At 31.8% G+C, this 22129-nt stretch overlaps 1 protein-coding gene across 1 annotated transcript in view; it reads left to right on the top strand.

Annotated features, from left to right (window-relative positions):
• The window catches only part of LOC139488233 (uncharacterized), a 126179-nt gene that overhangs the window by 86790 nt on the left and 17260 nt on the right, over positions 1-22129 (top strand). The window contains exons 8-14 of the mRNA XM_071273714.1: positions 12798-13034; positions 14665-14789; positions 18365-18526; positions 19649-19741; positions 20378-20521; positions 20856-20964; positions 21629-21852. Of these exons, the coding sequence (XP_071129815.1) occupies positions 12798-13034; positions 14665-14789; positions 18365-18526; positions 19649-19741; positions 20378-20521; positions 20856-20964; positions 21629-21852 (1094 nt within the window). The remainder of the gene's footprint in view (positions 1-12797; positions 13035-14664; positions 14790-18364; positions 18527-19648; positions 19742-20377; positions 20522-20855; positions 20965-21628; positions 21853-22129) is intronic.

Raw genomic sequence — 22129 nt, 5'->3', positions numbered from 1 at the left:
AGTAATCGCAGTTACTGACAGCTAGTTCAAAGCCAATAAAAACTAATACAAAAATCATGTATCTAAGACAAATATGTCAATCAGTGCAAATCCACATCCAGTGGTTTTAGTATAAAGACGTTGTTAACAATAAGAGAAGCATAGATAACAACAGATTGTAGTACCTTGATGTGTAAAACAATGATATTTGATATGGTTTTAAGTTACTGATAACAAAATTACTATTTATACCAATGAGAACAATATTCAAAAAATATTTTTATAGTGTTTGATTGGTATTGAAAGGACTGCTAAGTTTGCTGCCCTGATCATTTTTAATTTACATGCATTCAGTTTCTTTTACATTATTATTGATAAATACTACATTGCAGAAGAAGTGGCAATATATCTTTAAGTGAAAGATATTGTTTGTGACCTTAGGGAAATTTATTTGGATATGCCGATTATGGTCTCATTGAGATTTACCAGACCTTCATTCAATTTCAGCACATTTTTTACGTTCCATTTATGGACTTCATGCTGTTCGTTCTGTTCGTCCGTTCGTTCTTCCGTTCATCGGCCTGTTTGGCTTCAGGTTAAAGTTTTTTGGTAAAGGTAGTTTTTGATGAAGTTGCAGTCTAATCAATTTGAAACACAGTACACATATTCCATATTACAAATTGTGACTTGGATGGAGAGTTGTCTCATTGGCACTCATAACACACCTTCTTATATCTATATAATCTTTTGATCGGTTTAATTGGGGTCTTGAGCTGGCATGTCAGTTACTGCTAGTAGTTTAATTTATGAATTAGTTTCATTTTGCGTAGTTTTTTTGTTGGTACCTATTCCGACATCGGACTAGGATTTCTTTTAAACTGAGTGTTACTGTGCAAATTGTTGTGTGTTTGTTTATTCTACATTGGATAGCTATAGTTGTATAGTTGTATAGTAGGAGGATTTAGATCTCACAAAGTATGTTTAACCCCGCCGCAATTTTTGCGTATGTCCCAAGTCAGGAGACTCTGGCCTTTGTTAGTTGTTTTATGGTGTTTTTTTTAATTTAATTTTAGTTTAGTGTAGACCTATTGGTGGCCTTCGGTTGTTTTCTGTTTTCTGCTCTTTGGTTTGGCTGTTGTCTCTTTGCCACATTCTTTATTTCCATTCTCAATTGTATTAATTGAATAATTGATTAGTTGATTGCTTGATTTGTTAATTGATTGCTTGCTTGATTGATTGATTGATTGATTGCGGGATTTGCTCATTGTACTACAAACAAAAGTAATGATCATTTGAGAATCCTTTATTTGTATTGTAGTCTTCATTTAACCAATGAAACTCTACATTTACTTTTGCCTTAGAATTATATTAATGACTGTCTGGTAACTATATATAAGACATGCAAGAATGTGAAATATAAAAACTTATTTGGCCTTCAATATCTCAACCTTTTGAATGTATGTAACTTCTTTGTTCAGTTATATTTCGAATTTGACATTGTTTTTACAAACTACCATTATAAATTTCCGGGAAATGTTCTGCATAAAACCCTTTGGGAAAGCACATTGACGTAATTTTCCAAACATTTATTGTAGCCCAATAATTTTATAAGGTGTTGCAACATGTAATTGTAAAGACGTTACAGCCGATTCAGTGAGTGTGTAGGCAAATGTGGTATTATTGGTTAGATTGCTTGCTACATTGTAGCTGTATGGTGAAGTCATTATTAGGTTAGGCAAACTACCCTCCATTAAGAGTAGACTGGTCCGACATATAACCAATTAAACTGCCTGTAGGACTAGGCTACTTCCACAGAAGGGTAGTATACAGAACCTTACCTAAAAAATTTAAATGACTTCACGGTTTAACAAGAAAGGTAACCAATGATATTACCTTTGTCTACACACTCAATGCAATCGGCTGCAATGAAAATGCGGAGTTTGTAAGACTAGGCTTAACCAGCCCGTCGGCAGGATCCAGCTTTCAAAGATATATAAACACACATTTTGCATAAGACTCAAACGTACTTCAAATGTTTTTATTAATAAATAACCACTATATCACCAGTTAAGTAGTCAAAGACACCATTTAATATTTTTTTTTTAAATTTCATTTATGGTTCATTAGTTATATACAGGTAATATAAACCGCTTTCAGTATTTTATACAGCGTGCAGCACGCTTTATATTTTAAAGAGTCAACAATTTTGTGTGTTTACAGAATCGTAAATAGTTATGATTATTTTTAAAAGATGACAAATTGCTCTATTCTATGAAATATATAGCTTTCGGAAATTCCATATTCACGGCATCCTGTAAAATAGTTCATGAACAGTAATAATTGTTCTGCATTAAAAGAAAAGAAAGTTGCACTCTTGATTTTAACTTTTTTTTGGCCACACAAAACTGATTTTACAAAACATTCTACCTCGGAAATAATGGATTTCGCTTGATTATTATTAGACCAAAGGTTTATATTTTGTAATCACTTGTATGGTGGGCAAGGAAATTATTCATTAGCTTAAAAAGAACAATCCTAGCTATATCCAAACTTGTAATTTTGATCAAGTAGGCCCTATATCTCTAGCTTACGTTTTTGCCTAGTGCAGATAAAAGTATTTTGCCGCAGAATTGTTTTTATTAACTATCCGGGTTTGGTATCCGACATCAAGTTGAGAACTACTTTAGAAGAAAAAATTAAGCAGAACAACACCCTGGATTTTTTCTACTGTAAACCTCTGCTATCAAGCTTCCCTTTGCACCTATAGTCGTGCAACTGACATCGAAAAAGACGCTTAGTTAACGAGTTTAATGGTCCGGAATAACACACAGCTGTAAATTGTTTTAAATGATAGAATAATATCTATATTTTAATTTCCGTTGGGTCGTAAAAAGTTTCCATGGTCACATTTTTGTATTTTATCCCTTTAATAGGGGTACCCCTCAATTTACGGTTTTGAGTAGTTGCCTTAAAATCCAAAAATATTTTTTTTTGTTAAATTTCCCGCTATTTTCGTAAATATTTTCTATGCACATATCATTAAGGATCATCGGAATGATAAAGACATAAATATAATACCATCCCCAAGTAAAACTTTCAGACTTAAAGTTGGCTGTTTTTTAGATAGAAATGTAACGCTCCTTTTCTTTGAAAACGAGAAAACATATGATTCAAAAACAGTATTTGACATTTTAGAGGACAAAACATATTATTGCGATACTGCATGCAAATTTTGTTGGGCAAATTCCAAACAATTTTGTCAAAAACTCAAAAATAAAAACATCATTTGTACCTTTTTTAATTACGAAACTTGTCTATCCGTCAATCAGCTCCACAATTTATTTTTTCCTTCACAATCAATTTGATAGTTTCGATGTGATTATGAAGATTTTGTAGGATAAGTTTATTTATTTTTGAGTGATTTGAATATATATAGTAGTTCTTTCGTGTATTTTCTGTAAATAAGTTATATTTGTGTTAATAAAATTTTGACTTTTCATAAAAGTTAACCAAATCCTTCGGATAAGGGTTTTTCAGGATGATGACTATAGTTGATATTGTGTGAAAATACATTGTATGTAAATGTTTAACCTCAGAGCAATAAATATGCATGCAAGTGATCGGGGGGAAAGTACTATTGCAGTTTCGCAGAGATTTGGTGTGTGACAAGGTGATGCTAAAACCAACTTCTCTTGATATTCTGCTGTCCTTGGGCGAATCATCAGTGATGTTATGAGACTTGCACAAGAAGGCAAAATTGGTGCGTCTTTAAATTAGATTGATTGATTGATTGTTGGTTGCTTAACGTCCAGTGGCAAATATTTCGTGCATCTTCAGGACGAGAACAAGTTAATAATAAAAACAATAGGTAGGTTTTGTCATAATAGAGGTCATTCGGGAATTGGTCGGGAAAATTTAGACTGCCACTGGAAAATGATGGTATATTGGATTGGAACAGAACTTGCCGTTGCAACAGGCCACCTACGGACCCCTCAAAGAGTTGTTGCAAGGGTTTTTAACGTGCAGAGAACGTGGCACTCCCTTTACACGAGGCATCGGATTAAACGTCCCCATTCTGACCGGACGTGACTGCGAACTTGATACATCCCGCACAGCCAAACGGTCGTCCCACTTCGTTTAACTGCCGGTCGAGAGAAGACCAAGTGATCATATTTCGTTTCCCAAGTCACCCTTGGGGAACTTTAAAATAGAAACAACAGAAATCCATATACTGTATGTGATCAAACTGATCGACATGTATCCTCACAACCTGACACTTGTATACGATCTCGTAGTTTGGATAGGAAAACAGGGTTTTTGTGTAAAAGAAAAACCAGAAAAAAACCCAGAAAACTACACAAAACTGAGTCCTTTAAACGTGTTGACAGTCTTTTAAGGTGTGCTGTGCTAATTAATGAGAGTAATCATTTATCCATGCATAACCAAGTAAATGTACTTATTGAGGTCAACACCTGTGCAATTAAGTAAAACAATTACTGAAAAATCAGAATTTGAACTTGCTGTCAGTTCATTAATAACGATTGTTAGTGATGTGATTTGTTCTTCCATAAGAAAAAGCCTTTCTCATGTAGCACGACCAAATACATATACCGATCACATTTACCCAAGATTGTCTCTGATGCTTAACAAACTGCCAAACTCCAGAACTAACTAGATATTGTGACACCTTACAATTCAGACACAGTGGGGCTAAGGGATATGAAATATAGAGTTTAGCTCTATATAGGGGATGCCATATATGCTGCAGGAAAATCAAAGTCTATGTTAAGACTTTCAGAATTACACCAAGGTGTGTCTGAAAATATCAAGGGTATATTAAAAGAAGAACAACTACTTCACCCTGGCACCAGTGCTCTTATGAGCTATGTCCTCGGTTTGGTATTTCTATGGAAATGATGTCCGCATATCTTCTTAATAGATATAAGAAGATGTGGTATGAGTGTCAATGATACAACACACCATCCAAGTCACAATTTATTAAGGTAAACCATTATAGGTCACGGTCCGGTTTTCAACACGGAGCCTATGCTCAAAAGTTCATTTGTTAGTTAATTTGTGAAAAATAACACAAAGGCGCTTCTGAACCGTATAGTGTCCCTAAAAATTTATTTAACAAAAATTCTTAAATGTATGGCTATTACAAATTCAATCGTTTCTGTAGCAACATTCGCCCAATTACATTTGGGATTGGCAGTGCAGATATATCATGCATATGCATATGGGAATATGGGTCACGAACATTGATCGAAACTTTGTACTCACATTGCTTTTATGTTTCCTATGCATTTAGGTAAGACTATATCTGACGAGTTTGACAGAATCTTGACGGTATTTACGCTCCAGATGGCATTTGTACTGTGCTATGAACAAACTCTGTCCTGCGCCTAACTTGTTCTTATAAAAAAAGGGAAGTGTCTTGTTAATATGCTTATACGCGTACTTAATCCGCATATGATGACTGAGAGATTGATTCATGTCCCCATTTAAGGGAGTTCGCTTCTCTGTTTCAAAGTAATTAAATTTTCAAAACACTAGTTTCTATTGATAGGGAATCAATAAAGGAATCCAAAGAGCTGAAAAAATATATAGGTCACCGTGCTTGTTTTGGAGATATGAGCCATTGAAATTTAGGCGGGAAAATATTCTCTCTTGACTTTTCATAGCTACATGTATATCATTGACAATTGACGTTCTCAAAAACTGTTAAAAAGTAATTAAAATTTTATAAATCTTTTGCAGATGACTTATCATTATACATGTAAAAGATTTTCAAAAGAAAAAATGGGGGTCACCGGGCATTTTTTTCCAAGGCATTCCAATGGATAAAATCAGAGGATTCCGAAAATCTGACAAAAAATCAAAAACATGACAAGCCAGCTTCCTTAATGAATACTTCAGGTATCGTGCGTCGATCGCTTTTAAAAGTTATATTAGGATCATGACTGATTTTGAATTACAACATTAGAAAATTGGCATTGCATTGTGTAATTTTTCATCCTTCCCTTAAAAAAATAATGAGTTAACTTTTTTTACCAGGATTAATCCACTAAAAAATGTTCATGCACCAAACTGACTTTGTTTTACACCCAATTTGTTTTCAACCTCGCATTCGCCTCGGATGACTATAGTATATTTTGTGTTATAACTGCTCTGTTTAGACTTTACAAATACACAATATGTATTTATCTATAACTAGATACTATTTTTTACAAAATACACAACCTTTAAGATGCAAAATTAAAAACACTGTTTCAGCGCTTGAATTTTGTTTTTTTTTAAGATAGAAAAAAATTTGAAATAATTTAATAAACTGGTGTTTTATAGTTTAGAAAATAATTCTGTAATATACTTTAGTGAAACACTATACACAATATGAAAGTTTATGGATGTGAAAAGGACAAGGCCACTTCTTCTTTTGCTATGCCTAAAATGGAAAAAATCAGAAGGTTCCAAATCAACGCTATTTTGTCATGGCAGCTCTTCATATAAGTTGTCAAATTTGTCATTTTAACATCGTTTATAGCATATGCTTATGATCGAATTGTTTTTGTAGCATTCTATTGAATAAATATCAGAATATTTCTCCTTTTTGTCCTTGTGGTTGAATTATTGATATTTTTAGGTCTGACCTTTAACCTAAATTTCACAAAATTGTGACCACTCTGGATTTTTACGACCCAATTTTTCTTATTTTATATGTTTTCCTCTTTCCGTCGTTATATAATTTAGGTGTGTGTTCTTCCGGACCATTAAAGTTTTAAAAAATGACCTGTGGTTGCAGTACTACTAGTGCGGACAATTTTTATTACATTTTCGGTAAGGGTTGGGTTGGGTGTCCGACCCCGACTTTGGTCATATCTTTTGAAAATAAAATAAGCCAAATAACAACCTTGATTTTTTTCTCCAGTAGACATCAGCTAGCCTACCCAGCTCCCCTTTACACATTGTGCGGACAAATGTATGGCCGTTGAAATGTGTTTTATAATCTTTTCGGTAATGGCAGGGTATGGTGGTTAGCTGAAGTCCACTTGAAAAAAAAGTGGCCTCCAATGTGGTTTTATGCAGAACAGTAACCCGCAAATCTATGGTAGTTTGCAAAAAATAAAAGTATTTTTTGTTATAATGTGATATGTAATATGTTGGCAAATAATGAAACCTCGTATCTTAATTAATAGACATCGAAATAAAGAGAAACCGTATGATAACCAATACAAATCTCCCAGAGACAAACTAACATTGATTAAGGCAACTAGTATGATGGTCTGAATTCAGGGTTCTTAATTTCTGTATTCTTTGATATTTTAGGCCATTTTTCTCTATTCTAAATACTTTTTGCCAATTATTCTCTTCTCTTTATATTTTACACCATTATTCTAGTCTCTATAATTTATATTTTTTGTCAACTATTCTCAATAACATAATACCCCAACAACGCCGTCTAGTTCAGGTTACCATATATGTAGCCTTCACAAATAAGCAAAACAAAAACCCTATAGGCTCCGAATGCCAAAATAATTGAATGCTTGTCCAGGTTTGAATTGTGAAATTGCGGAAAATTGTTTTTTAATCAATTTATCAAGCAAAACATATTATCGTCCTCGATGTTCACGGTACTGACAATACTGGCAGATGGACGTTGGTCATCAATTCTAATAATCTTAGATCGACCTTTCTAAACTTAAAAGTAAAGTTCACGCACCCGGTTCCTGATTGTTATTAAAGACTTTTGATCTGACAACCGCTGTGCATGTATACTTTAACGACTAGGCTAGTTTTCTTGTCAGTTTTAAAAAGTAATTACCTCCCTTATAAGTGTCATGTTGTAACAAATCTATTTATTTGTACCATCTTTATGTACTTAATATTATATTGTACAATTTAAATTTGTGATTCGTTTAATATTTAAATATGATAATTTATTATTTATCAAAGGTATGAACAAGGTAATTTGAAAGTCTTTGATTATTTTATCACCGTATGTCAATTCAGAAGTCATGCGGTTTATTTTGTCTACATTATGTTATGTCTTCATGGAAGGGTTTACAATGCCCTCCTGTGACAGAATTTACAAATAATGTGAAACTAGAAAGGAAAACTGTTTCCATTATAAATCGGCTAATAATTGAAGTTGAATACTAATCTCTTTTTGAGAAAACGAAAAATGGAAACTTGCACTTTAAAATTTATTTTCATTTTTAATTGGTTTTTAGTGAAATAAAAAACAAAAAATGAAAACACTTTCGTTTTCCGTTTTGGTTTTACAAAAATAAAACACAAAAAACGAAAACACTTGTTTTTCATTTTGGTTTTCGAAAAATCAAAACCGAACAATGGAAACATTCTCGTTTTTTATTTTTTTATTTTGATATTTCAAAATGAAAAACAAATGGACTCAAATATACACAGATATCGGATGTTGAATGTTGAAAATGAATGATGAATGCTGAAAACGAATGTTGAAAGTTGAAAATTGAATGTTGAAAACGAATTTTGAATGTTGAAAATCGAATGTTGAAAACGAATGTTGAATGTTGAAAACGAATGTTGAAAACGAATGTTGAATGTTGAATGTTGAAATCGAATGTTGAAAGTTGAAAATCGAATGTTGAAAACAAATGTTGAATGTTGAAAACGAATGTTGAATATTGAAAACGAATGTTGAATGTTGAAAACGAATGTTGAAAGTTGAAAATCGAATGTTGAAAACGAATGTTGAATGTTGAAAACGAATGTTGAATGTTGAAAACGAATGTTGAATGTTGAAAACGAATGTTGAAAGTTGAAAATCGAATGTTGAAAACGAATGTTGAATGTTGAAAACGAATGTTGAAAGTTGAAAATCGAATGTTGAAAACGAATGTTGAATGTTGAAAACGAATGTTGAATATTGAAAACGAATGTTGAATGTTGAAAACGAATGTTGAAATTTGAAAATCGAATGTTGAAAACGAATGTTGAATGTTGAAAACGAATGTTGAATGTTGAAATCGAATGTTGAAAGTTGAAAATCGAATGTTGAAAACGAATGTTAAATGTTGAAAACGAATGTTGAATGTTGAAAACGAATGTTGAATGTTGAAAACGAATGTTGAATGTTGAAATCGAATGTTGAAAGTTGAAAATCAAATGTTGAAAACAATGTTGAAAACGAATGTTGAATGTGGAAAACGAATGTTGAAAGTTGAAAATCGAATGTTGAAAACGAATGTTGAATGTTGAAAACGAATGTTGAATGTTGAAAACAAATGTTGAATGTTGAAAACGAATGTTGAATGTTGAAATCGAATGTTGAAAGTTGAAAATGAATGTTGAAAGTTGAAAATCGAATGTTGAAAACGAATGTTGAATGTTGAAAACGAATGTTGAATATTGAAAACGAATGTTGAATGTTGAAAACGAATGTTGAAAGTTGAAAATCGAATGTTGAAAACGAATATTGAATGTTGAAAACGAATGTTGAAAGTTGAAAATCGAATGTTGAAAACGAATATTGAATGTTGAAAACGAATATTGAATGTTGAAAACGAATGTTGAAAGTTGAAAATCGAATGTTGAAATCGAATGTTGAATGTTAAAATCGAATGTTGAATGTTGAAATCGAATGTTGAATGTTGAAAATGGATACGAGAAAGAAAAAAAATTGAATGTTGAAAATGGATACGAGAAAAAACAAAAAAAATTTGAATGTTGAATATTGCAATCGAATGTTGAATGTTGAAATCGAATGTTGAATGTTGAAAAAAATGGATACGAGAAAAAAAAAGAAAAAAAAGAAAAAAGAAAATTTTTGAAGGTTGAATGTTGAATATTGAAATCGAATGTTGAATGTTGAAATCGAATGTTGAATGTTGAAAATGGATACGAGAAAAAAAAAAAAAAAAAAAAAAATTTTGAATGTTGAATGTTGAATATTGAAATCGAATGTTGAATGTTGAAATCAAATGTTGAATGTTGAAAATTGAATGATGAATGTTGAATATTGAAATCGAATGTTGAATGTTGAAATCAAATGTTGAATGTTGAAAATGGATACGAAAAAAAAAAAAAAAAAAATTTTGAATGAGAAAAAAAAAAAAAATTTTTGAATGTTGAATGTTGAATATTGGAATCGAATGTTGAATGTTGAAAATGGATACGAAAAAAAAAAAAAAAAAAAAAATTTTGGATGTTGAATGTTGAATATTGAAATCGAATGTTGAATGTTGAAATCGAATGTTGAATGTTGAAAATGGATACGAAAAAAAAAAAAAAAAAAAAAAAAAAAAAAAAATTTTGAATGTTGAATGTTGAATATTGAAATCGAATGTTGAATGTTGAAATCGAATCGAATGTTGAATGTTGAAATCGAATGTTGAATGTTGAAAATGGATACGAAAAAAAAAAAAAAAAAAAAAAAAAATTTGTATGTGAAATGTTGAATATTTGAATCGAATGTTGAATGTTGAAATCGAATGTTGAATGTTGAAATCGAATGTTGAATGTTGGAAATGGATACGAACGAAAAAAAAAAAAATTGAATGTTGAATGTTGAATATTGAAATCGAATGTTGAATGTTGAAATCGAATGTTGAATGTTGAAAATGGATACGAAAAAAAAAAAAAAAAAAAAAAAGTTTTGGATGTTGAATGTTGAATATTGAAATCGAATGTTGAATGTTGAAATCGAATGTTGAATGTTGAAAATGGATACGAAAAAAAAAAAAAAAAAAAAAAAAAAAAAAATTTGAATGTTGAATGTTGAATATTGAAATCGAATGTTGATTCTAATGCAACAACGTTTGTAACGTTCATTTTGATTGGATAACGTCACTTTCTTACATGGCATCAATTGACAATTGATGCTATGGGACGTACGCGCAAGCGCAGACGGCATATGACAGATTTTAAATTCATGTTTTAACGTTGTTTTCTGTCAGTTTCATTAGAATGGAGATAACAATATTGTATTTTAAGCTCCGACGGCATCAATTTGGGATTTGATGGTCGCAAATACCCGTTTACTGTCTCCGCTAACGCGTCGCCAGTAAACTTAATTTGCGACCATCAAATCCCCAATTGATGCCGTCGGAGCTTAAAATACAATACAGTTATCTCCTAAATGTTGAAATCGAATGTTGAATGTTGAAATCGAATGTTGAATGTTGAAAATGGATACGAAAAAAAAAAAAAAAAAAAAAAAAAATTTGAATGTGAAATGTTGAATATTGGAATCGAATGTTGAATGTTGAAATCGAATGTTGAATGTTGAAATCGAATGTTGAATGTTGAAAATGGATACGAACGAAAAAAAAAAAAATTTGAATGTTGAATGTTGAATATTGAAATCGAATGTTGAATGTTGAAATCGAATGTTGAATGTTGAAAATGGATACGAAAAAAAAAAAAAAAAAAAAAAAAAAAAAAATTTGAATGTTGAATGTTGAATATTGAAATCGAATGTTGAATGTTGAAATCGAATGTTGAAAGTTGAAATCGAATGTTGAATGTTGAAAATGGATACGAGAAAAAAAAAAAAAAAAAAAAAAAAAAAAAAAAAAAAAAAAAAAATTGAATGTTGAATGTTGAATGTTGAATATTGAACCAACTTGACATCCGTTATATAACTGGCAAAACATTCCGCTTTTGTGAAAGTGTTTTTATAGGTTCTTTATATTAACCAAATTGGTACATGTGATAATTGAAACTAAGTAGACACAAATTTTTAAATATACACACAGTTACAACACAACTGACTTGTATTTGCAACTTGCAGTTTAAACTCATCCTGCTATACGTATTCTAATGATTTTGTAATAAAAATTATCAAATGTAATTCATATAAAACTAGGCCGTGTTCACACCAAACGCCGTGTACAGTAAACATGTTTACATTTGGTTTAATGTAATGTACACTAGTTTCACATTAAATTGTTCACATCTATACACCTTGTTTAGCTACCTGTACATAAGATTTGTTCACACTTTTAAATTATATGTCATTTAAATGTTCATTACCAAATTTTCGAACAACTTTTCTAGCAGTTAGGGAACGACCATTTGACTAAAAAAAAGGGGGGATGGATTTTTCCACAATTTGATTAAAAAAATAGGGTCATAAAGATGATTAGAATGAACAAATATTCTGAATCCAAAGTTTCCCCATACATTATAACGGATCTGAGATACTACACAAACAAACAAACAATTAACCTCATCCTTTTTCAGTAATGCATTTATGAGTGAATCGTTGTTTGAGTAAAGACCAGTGGCAAACATTTCTGTCAGTGTGTACGTCCAGTCGATTCGGAAAGACCTTTTCAAATGAATTATGTGTTCGGCAATGATGATGGATGAGTCTTGATAAGGGGTTAATAAGGCTACGTAAAGTGTTTTTATAACAAATAAATATATCAAGTTTAGACAAATATTTCGGTAAAGAACTTTATTAATAAGTGTTATAAGTATCAGTTTTATATAAAAATTCCTTAAACATACATGGTAAACATAATGTTCTAAATGTCTAGTTTTGTGTACACTTAACCTACACAAGGCCTACATCGACTATCGACTGCATGTAGACAAAACATGATTTAAACTACATGTACACATTGAGTTTTATCAATGGGAACGTAATTATGTTTAGACTATGTGTGAGTTACACTAACACAACACCGAGTTTAGGTCAACGTGAACACGGCCTTAATTTGCAATCAAAATTTTAGATTGTATACTAGTATTAAAAAAAGTTAAAAGGCAAATGCTCATCATTATCAGCGTAACATTTGTTATGATACTAGTTTCAAAGTAAATATATACAGTTCTAGGTCGCCCTCCAACAGAAGACGAAATAGATGGATCTATCGTGCCTACGGGAAAGGCATTTTCTACGAAATTTGCAGTTTATTGTTTTGGTTGGAAAGATGAAGCGGATCGACCAAAACGAGATGCAATTAAAGACATCGAGGAACCACTAATGTATGAGTACATCATTGTTCAGTATCTTAAAGGAAGTAACGACCTGGATTTGAGCACCAATACATCAATTTATAAAGGAGGTAATTCGTTTCTGCTATATTTGTAAAATTAAAAAGGAAAAAATGAAGAAAATTATATGTATGGTGTATACATCTATGAAATAAAGTTTAAATGTTTGAGCGTTCCGGGTGAAGAATCCAGGAAAAATAAAATGAGCGATAGTTGTTTAAGCGTTATTTTTTTTATAAGCGTGTTCGTATATCAAAACACTCTAACAGGTCAAGGAATGCATATATTTATCATATATTTAGTACAAAATACAGCAATTTTGTATATCTAAAAAAGGTTCTTTTTTCCAGTCTGTATCACCTACCCTGTATCGCATACCATGTATCTCATACCCCGTATTACGTAGCTAAATCAGTATCGCATAGCTAAATCCGTTTGACCTATGACGTCCAGTTGCTGTATTTCTTGGCATAGAAAACAGTTACTTTCGTCTCAAGAAATGTCATATAATTTCAACAAAAATCGATATTTTTCAAAAAAATGTTACCCCATAACTTTATGAGCGATTTTTATAAAATGGATACAATAAGTATTTTAGTTGGAACTCACTCTTGTCCATTGACGATTAAACTGAACAACAAGGTAGGTTGTATTCTATAGGAAGGAACAGTTGACAGTATCGTTAGAGAATGCTTTACGATGTGGATATTAAGCAAATAAGGAAGTCTATAAAAAATACTGGAAAATCCTTTGTTCTTTTCTAGGTTACATTTTCGGACGATTTAAAAAAAACGTACATCATATCAATCTGATTCTATTTAAATATAAGATCAACAGAATAATACATGACAAAATCTGTATCGCATGCTGTATGACCACGAGAAACCAATATCAGCCCCGAGGTTTCTCGTGGTGATACAGCATGCGATACGGATTTTGCCATGTATTATTCTATATTTATAATACATTTAGTAGTAAATACAGTAGTTTTTAACATTTGATAAATAGCCTGCTGTTTAATCCATATCGCGCAACTTTGATGCACACCCTTTAGCATACCCTTTATCACACCCCTAACCTTAATCTCACCCATTATCACACCCCAACTAATTTTTTTCATTTTTACATAAACCAATTTTTTATGCAAGCTTCTTCAGAAATATTTTTCCTCAAAATTGGTCCGAAATGAATGGTCATTCGGGCATGACGCAATTAATTGAATGACGTCATTGTTTGGCATATGACGTCACAAACGTCGAGTTTTCATATTTCTGACAAATGAAATGCAACTATAAAAAAGAACTCAATAAAATACCATACATACCACACAAAAACACAATAATCAAAATATTTATAAAACAACAGCACGCAAATTGTAAGGTAACCCAGGTGCTTCAGATGAGTAATTTAGCAGTTCTTTTAAAGCTTTTAAAATAAGACAAAAGTAGAACTGAAGGTAACCCAAGTACTAGGGATCAGAAAACATTTCATATATACTTCCCTGTTGAAATATATGATAAAGCGTATAAAACATGGTAAAATCCGTATCACATGCCGTATCACCCTCTACCAATATCATCCCTTGGCTGATATTGGTATTTCGGGATGATACCGCTTATGATACGGATTTTGCCATGTATTATTCCCTATATATTGGATAAAATAAATGTAACAATTAAAAATGATTTTTCTTGTATAAAGGAGAAAGTACAGCAACTGACCTGCGATTACCTGCCGGAAGTCCAGATTTCGATTATACTGTTGGCTTGTTTGTAAAAATAATTGATAGGTTTGGAGACTATGAAACAGTAGAGTGGACTGTAAACGTAAGTATCTTATTAAAAGAATTTATTAGATTGAGTTTCAGGGCAAAACATTTTTATGAATGGTAGTTTTAACATTTGCTGATGTCTTAGGCTTAGGATTTGACGAAAATGATTTACCAATCTGTTCAAGCAATTAATGTATACCTCAATAGGGATTACATGACTTGTGATACTGGTAGAGCTGACACTGTTGACCCTTAGAACGCACTTTAGTTTACTCTAGAAATCACTCAAGTAACAGTAACTTACGAAAGGAGCATCCAGTGCAATGTACTTTCAAGCTTCAGTTTTGGTTGGTTCGTAATGCTCATTTGTGATTATTAATAAAACAAGAAGTGGTTCTTCCTCTTCCAAATACGGGAATAGACAGCTATGTAGAAGTGTAAAACTTCCCGGAACTTGTGTGCTATGTACATACGGACTTAATTGAAATTAATATAATGAGGGAAAATAGTTAACAATAACATATACACATTATGTACAGTGGCTTGGTAGTTTGATAACTCCTTCAAATGTTAGAGTGAAGATGCCACTTTTGAAGGATTTCAGGGTTTCAGATATACCTATTACTTCAGGTAGTGAATTCCAATCAGAAATAGTGTGAGGATAAAATGAAAATTTGTAGAAATCTTTATTTATTGCTATTTGCCTAAATTTATGTTCCACCCTAGTACGTCTATCAGATATTGTTAAATTGTCCTTTGGAACTTCAAATACATTGTAACACCCAATTAATTTTATATGATTTTTAATGTGACGTCACTTTGAGCGTGACGCTAGTTATGGCTAACAAGGCTGTGAATTTTTGAAATTTATCCGTTTCTGTTCTTTAGCTAGTCACCACTTCAGTTTAATCATGTGTATCTATTATATAGTCATTTTATAAAATTTACTGTTTGCAAAAGTATGTATTATTATCTATTCAAAATAATATTAAATGATGTTCTTGTCCCTGGCCGTATTGGTCACAACTTTTTGGAACTTTTGGTCCTCAGTGCTTTTCAACTTTGTACTTGTTTTGGCTTTCAAGCTTTTTTCATCTGGGCGTCGCTGGTTGGTCTTGTGTGGACATGGAGGGTGTCTGGCGTATTAAATTTTTAACCAGGTACCTTTGTTGGCTATTAATCGTTTGTTTCTCTGTTCTATATGTTCTCCCATTAATTTGTGTTGTAGTCCTGTCATGTAATGTTGTCATTTTGTAATGTTACAATTAACATTGCCATTAAAGCGGGAGATATGACATGCAACAAAACCAGGTTCAACCCACCATTTTTATCTTAAAATGCCCTGTACGAAGTCAGGGAAACGGCAATTGTTATATTATAGTTCGTTTTTCTGTGTGTGTTACGTTTTAATGTTATGTTTCTGTTGTGTCGTAGTTCTCTTACATTTGATGCGTTTCCCTCAGTTTTAGTTTGTAACACGGATGTGTTTTTCTCTATCGATTTATGAAATTCGAACAGCGGTATACTAATGTTGACTTTATATATAGCATAGTTAATCGAGCCTTTTCTCTTATTTGTAAACTTTCCCGTTCTAATGTAAACTTTCTTACTCTTGAATATGGATGAAAGTAATGTTTAAGTAAAATCATTTCCGGATCCAGTGGGCTGTAATAAAACGTAAAGGGGATTGAAATATTTCTATTGTCGCCTTAACACTTTTAAATAGACATTAAATTCCCATTTATAGCATTTACACAATCTGCCTGATTAGTACAAAGGGATTTTGTCAATCCCTTGTTATTTAAGTGGATTACGGACTTTGTCTGAAAATTAGATGAAAATAAGACATGTCCTTTATATATCAATAATTGTATATAAAAGTTATCAAAAGTACCAGTATTATAATTTAGTACGCCAGACCCGCGTTTCGTCTACATAAGACTCATCAGTGACGCTCGTATCAAAATATATCATATTTTTCGAACTCATCATATTTTTCAAACATATCATATTTTTCAAACTCATCATATTTTTCGAAATTAAATTTTGTACGACAGACGCGTGTTTCGTCTACAAAAAAACTCAACGGAAACACTCGAATCAAAAAAAGTCATCTATGGTATTCTATTCCCGGGTAGAAGATTCTTAGCATCACAAAAGTTTCAATGTTTTGTAAACAGTTAATTCATATTATGACCATATCAATGATAATAATATCAACACAGACGAGATGATGTATTCTCTATATGTGTATTTTTTACATTAATCCATAACACTGTCCCACCCAGATCCTCCCTTATTATGTTGTATATATGTCAGTTGTACCAATAACCAGTATGATATATCTTTGGTGACCTGACCGAATGCTGAAGAGTTACAGTGCAGATGAAAGCACCTGATTTACACTTAACAGAGTTCAGTCAAGGGACCAAGAAATGCCAATAATAATGGCTGCTGCAAGCAAGCGTTGCTTCAGGAATAGTTGAGTCTGTGTGTGCATAAAACAAAGGCCCTACTAATTAAGCGCTGATTGGTTAATTCAAAATTAGCTATGAATCTCATTGATTAATTAGTATGATCTCGAAAAACAATTAGTAAACGAGAAGCAGATGAGGCAGTGACTGGGAAACCCCATTGCTGATTGGTTAAAAACCTAGACATGCAATTGCCCCCAAGTAACTACTGAATAGCATTCCAAAACGTATTAAGTATTAATACTCTATTTAAATAAAATTGTTCCGTAAAAAGTGTCTTTAGTAAAAGCACACATGTTCAACTCATAATAAGTCGTTGAATGGTGGTTAAATTTGATATATCTGATGATTATTTGAAGGCATTATTCATATACGAATTTGAATACCTGAATCAAATACGATTTCTTTTTTCACGGTTTACATTTTAACTGCAGTGACAGTAATGGTTCTTTCAGCAACTCGTTCCTTACAAAACATCTGATTCACTCTGTTCATGTATGGGGAGATCAATAATTCCCATTTAGAAGTTGTTAATAGTTAATAATGAAAACAAATTAGAATAAATCACTAGACAGTCACGTTATTTTTTTCCGACTTAGTGTAAAATTTAACAAATTTATTTAAAAAAATATATCTCCCGTTGAAATTTATCAAAAATAAACATCAAGACACACACATTTCCCGGCTTTATTTTTGTATTTTTAGCGAATGTCTTACATCAAATAGCTATTATATTATTGAACATTGTCGAACGTACGCCTGTACTAATTGGTTAACCATAATGAAATATCAGTGTTTACTACGTATACAATGTTTCTATTTACGTGACCACATACCCGTCCTCTTTTTCTTGATTGTATTTCGGGATCTTTTCACTCTGTTCGTAATAAAAGAGTAAACATGGATGATGAAAGGTGCCCTAAGGTGACCTAATCCTTGACTTAACCTTTCAACATATTAAACATAAGATTTCACATAAGTAACACGACGGGTGTAATAAGTTAAGAAGGACCCTTCTAGAGCAACTCAGTTTAATACCATTGCTTTCATTTCATTTTCTTAAAGGCGTTGTCAGATTCTATCGACGAGTGTATCCCGGTTTATTTTTAGTATTTCGTTTACATCAGCTAACTTTCGTATTTCTTTAACTTAACAGGTAACAAGAGATGAATCACTCGAACCAACAAATGTGGAAGGTGCAAATAAATTGTTTGGTGAATACGACGACAGTTACAACATCACAAAAGCAGGCGGAAATGACATTGCTGTTCTAAGGTTAATTTCATCAACGGCGAGCATGTACAGTAATATATTACTGGTAAGAAATAAATTTTATATATTTTTTATACATATAACTCTTCGACTGTTTCGGTATTTATACATCGGTGACTTTTAAACATTCGGCTCTGAATGTTCCTGACGAATGTATATCCAGCTTTACTTTCATTTTTTATGGAACCAGGTCAATACCGCTTCTGGTGGACTATCAGTCCCCGAAAGTATCATTAACTCAGTGGTCAATACTACGGTACTGACATAATTTATAACATACCATTAAAAAAGGGACGAAAGATACCAAAAAGACAGTCAAACTCATAAATCGAAAAAAAAACTGACAACGCCATGGCTAAATATAAAAAAGATAAACAGACAAACAATAATACACATGACACAACATAGAAAACTAAGGAATAAGCAACATGAACCCAACCAAAAGCTAGGGGTGATCTCATGTGCTCCGGAAGGGTAAGCAGATCCTGCTCCACATGTGGCACCCTTCGTGTTGCTCATGTTATAACAAATCCGGTTAATAGTCTAATTCGGTAGGTTACATTCATGAAAGGGAAGGGGATTGTAGGTACGACGTAAGGAACATATCCGATACTATATGTGAAACAGTTATTCCATAACATTCAACCAACTCAAATTAAATTGTTTGTGTATTTTGCATTTGAACATTATTAAGAAACTAAGGTTAACTCCCTCATTTAAAATGACTTTAGATGGATTTTGCTTTCAAATTAAGAAACTTTTATGAGTTTCTGTAGTAGGATCGGAATTCTAGGTACAATTATTATATTGTACAAATGATAGTAGTAACGTGTAATATTCTTAGAATTTATTAAACTGGGAAGCTTACATTTCAGATAATCAGTGTGATGTCGTAGTGAACCTGCTGTTTTTATAAATATTTATATATAGTGTCGTAATTAATATGAATTAAACATGATAAAGGGTAGGTATCAACAGGAAATCATTTCAACATTATAAAATCTCAAGTTTATATCTAGAAGTCAGTTTGTGATCTGGACGAGTATATGCATGTCAGTATATTTTACCATAATATTTAATATAACTTTATATGATTTTCAAGGAACAATTGGTTGTAAAAATGTTTGCGTTGATTTCTCATTTAAAATGTATCTTTTTAATACAACAGAGTAACAAATCAGCGACTACAACTGAAGAAGAATTTGACTTGACTTCTACCGAGGAAGATACAATTGACGACGTTCAGGCACTTGTCAGGCAGGTAATACTTTCTAGGGAAATTGATATTTGTTTTGTATACGTATGAATGTGCACTCTCAATGTTTACTCAAATGGTTGTCTTATAATAAATGAGGATATAACAAGTGCACACTTAATTAATACTGCCCTTTGTTTAACTGCGATCTTAATTGCCAAAGTCCTGTCTTAGCTGGATGGTTTACTCAGGGAACTCTGGCACGTTAAAGTATAAACAATAGCCATCAAGATAGGTTAGAATGTGAATTTGGTGTAAAAAACAAAATAATCAATCAATTAAATGAATTGTATAAATTGGGATTAATAGAACCGCTTTGATTTTAATTATGCTCATAAATAAATTATAAAAATACGATTAGGTAAAATTGAAATGGTTGTGCATTATATTTCAAATGACATCAGTGTTAAAAAGTCTATGTGATCGTTCGACTCAAACCGTGAAGTTAATGATAAGAACCCCGGATAACAAAATGTATAAATGTAAATGCGAAAACCAAGGACAATTGATGAACAACAAAACTGACAACCTATTTTCTACAAGCAAATTAAGTTGACATTTAGTTGCAGGGGGATTCCTGTTAAAGTATGATTAAGCCATACTGTCGTCTATTATCTATTCTGATATGCGATTTTCTTTCAGAAAACCAATGAATTTGTCACCGAAATTTCAAAGCTTGTACCTGTCAATTCAACAATCAAAATGTTACCATCTGATGCACACTTAGTTGCCAGTACATTGGACGAATGTATATCTAATCAGGATGCTATAACGCAATCTGCTTCGGTTAGTTGGTTTATTTATGCTCTTGAATATTCACAGAAATAGCATTAATGGTATAAATTGTACAGCACCAGATGAACATTTCGATTATAGTTATATCTGCAATCAGTATATTTATTGCATATTTTAAACTGCAACTGAACTCAAGTATACTACATATGTTTTAAGATTTTTATGACACTACTGTGATATAAGTTTTTCCAGAAAATAATAAGACGTATTTCATACGTTTTCAATATATTTTATTTATAGTTCAACAATTAAAAAACTACATTTTAAAGAGTAAATAATGAATTAAAATAAAAACGCTTCTTTAATAATAAAATTATAATTATAGGAAGGCATAACAAATACAACGTATGAACTAATGCTAAACATACAGAATGCATCGAAATCTAATCCTATCCCAATGCAGGAACTGAATGCGATCAAAGGTGGAGCTCTTGGTAAGTAATTATGTAATGATGACAATATAATATAAAATGCTTTTAGGATATAAATCAAATCATTGACAACTGTTCACGCTGTACATGACCAGGTACAGGCACTATGCCATGTGGTGAGCGAATAAATTTTCGTTTTTATTAAACCGCCCTGTATGTTTATTTATAGATTTGGCATATGCTATTCTAGATTTACAAAGTTTCTTCTTTAAATTGGTTTGCAAAAACACAATGTGCTCATGTATTTCTGTTTGTTTGAAGCACAGGTAAACTTGTAGCGAGAGAACTCATTGAAACTAACGTAAACACAATCTTCAATGACCAGTATTGTTTAAACAGTACCAAATTTACTGCACTGTTAAAATTAAAAATGAACAGACTGAGTACTGCTGCACATATAACAGGGGGAAATCATGTTATATAGCACAATGTTGACTGCTGTACCCAAATGTTTTGACATTTTTTTCTTATGATGTATGTTTAGTATGTTCACACGAAGAAATGAATGTACCAAGTCAGGAATATGTTAGTTGTTTGTCATTCGTTAGATGTGTTTACGCTTTTGATATTGTCCTTTTCTAAGGGACTTCATGAAATACGGTAGTATTAATATTTGACTATTGTTTACTTTTGTTTACGCTTTGCTTCTATTACTCTTTTTCCACAGATGTTATAGACGTCATATCTAAAAATCTAAAATTCTTGGAGAATACAACAATTGAAGATTTGAATACCACATTGACCTTAGAGCAAGTTGAGTCAGATCTTCGTGAATATCTACTGTACCATCCGGAAGAAACAACGAAATATCCAATTAACACGGAAACTATACAAGCTATGTATGAGAAACGTATGAAAATTAGAGAAAAACAAATAGAAGTCGGAAATAGCGTAAGTTGGAGTAATTACTTATATTAAGCTATATGCAACAAAATGAAACATTTTGTTTTCAAGCAGCTTCTATACTATTATTACGATTATATGTATTTACATATATTGAACCATGATGATATACTTCACATTGATAATTTGATGTGCACTTATCAGTTATCGATTTTTTAACATTATTGCATGTACCTCGTAAATATTTTGTATGGGATATCTTAATATGTTTAGTATAGTTATTCAAATTGGTAATTACAACAATGTGCTTTAAAAATCTCTCATT

The sequence above is a fragment of the Mytilus edulis genome, chromosome 9 (assembly GCF_963676685.1).
Source record: "Mytilus edulis chromosome 9, xbMytEdul2.2, whole genome shotgun sequence".
Lineage (NCBI taxonomy): Eukaryota > Metazoa > Mollusca > Bivalvia > Mytilida > Mytilidae > Mytilus > Mytilus edulis.
This window is presented reverse-complemented; position numbering and strand designations above follow the sequence as displayed.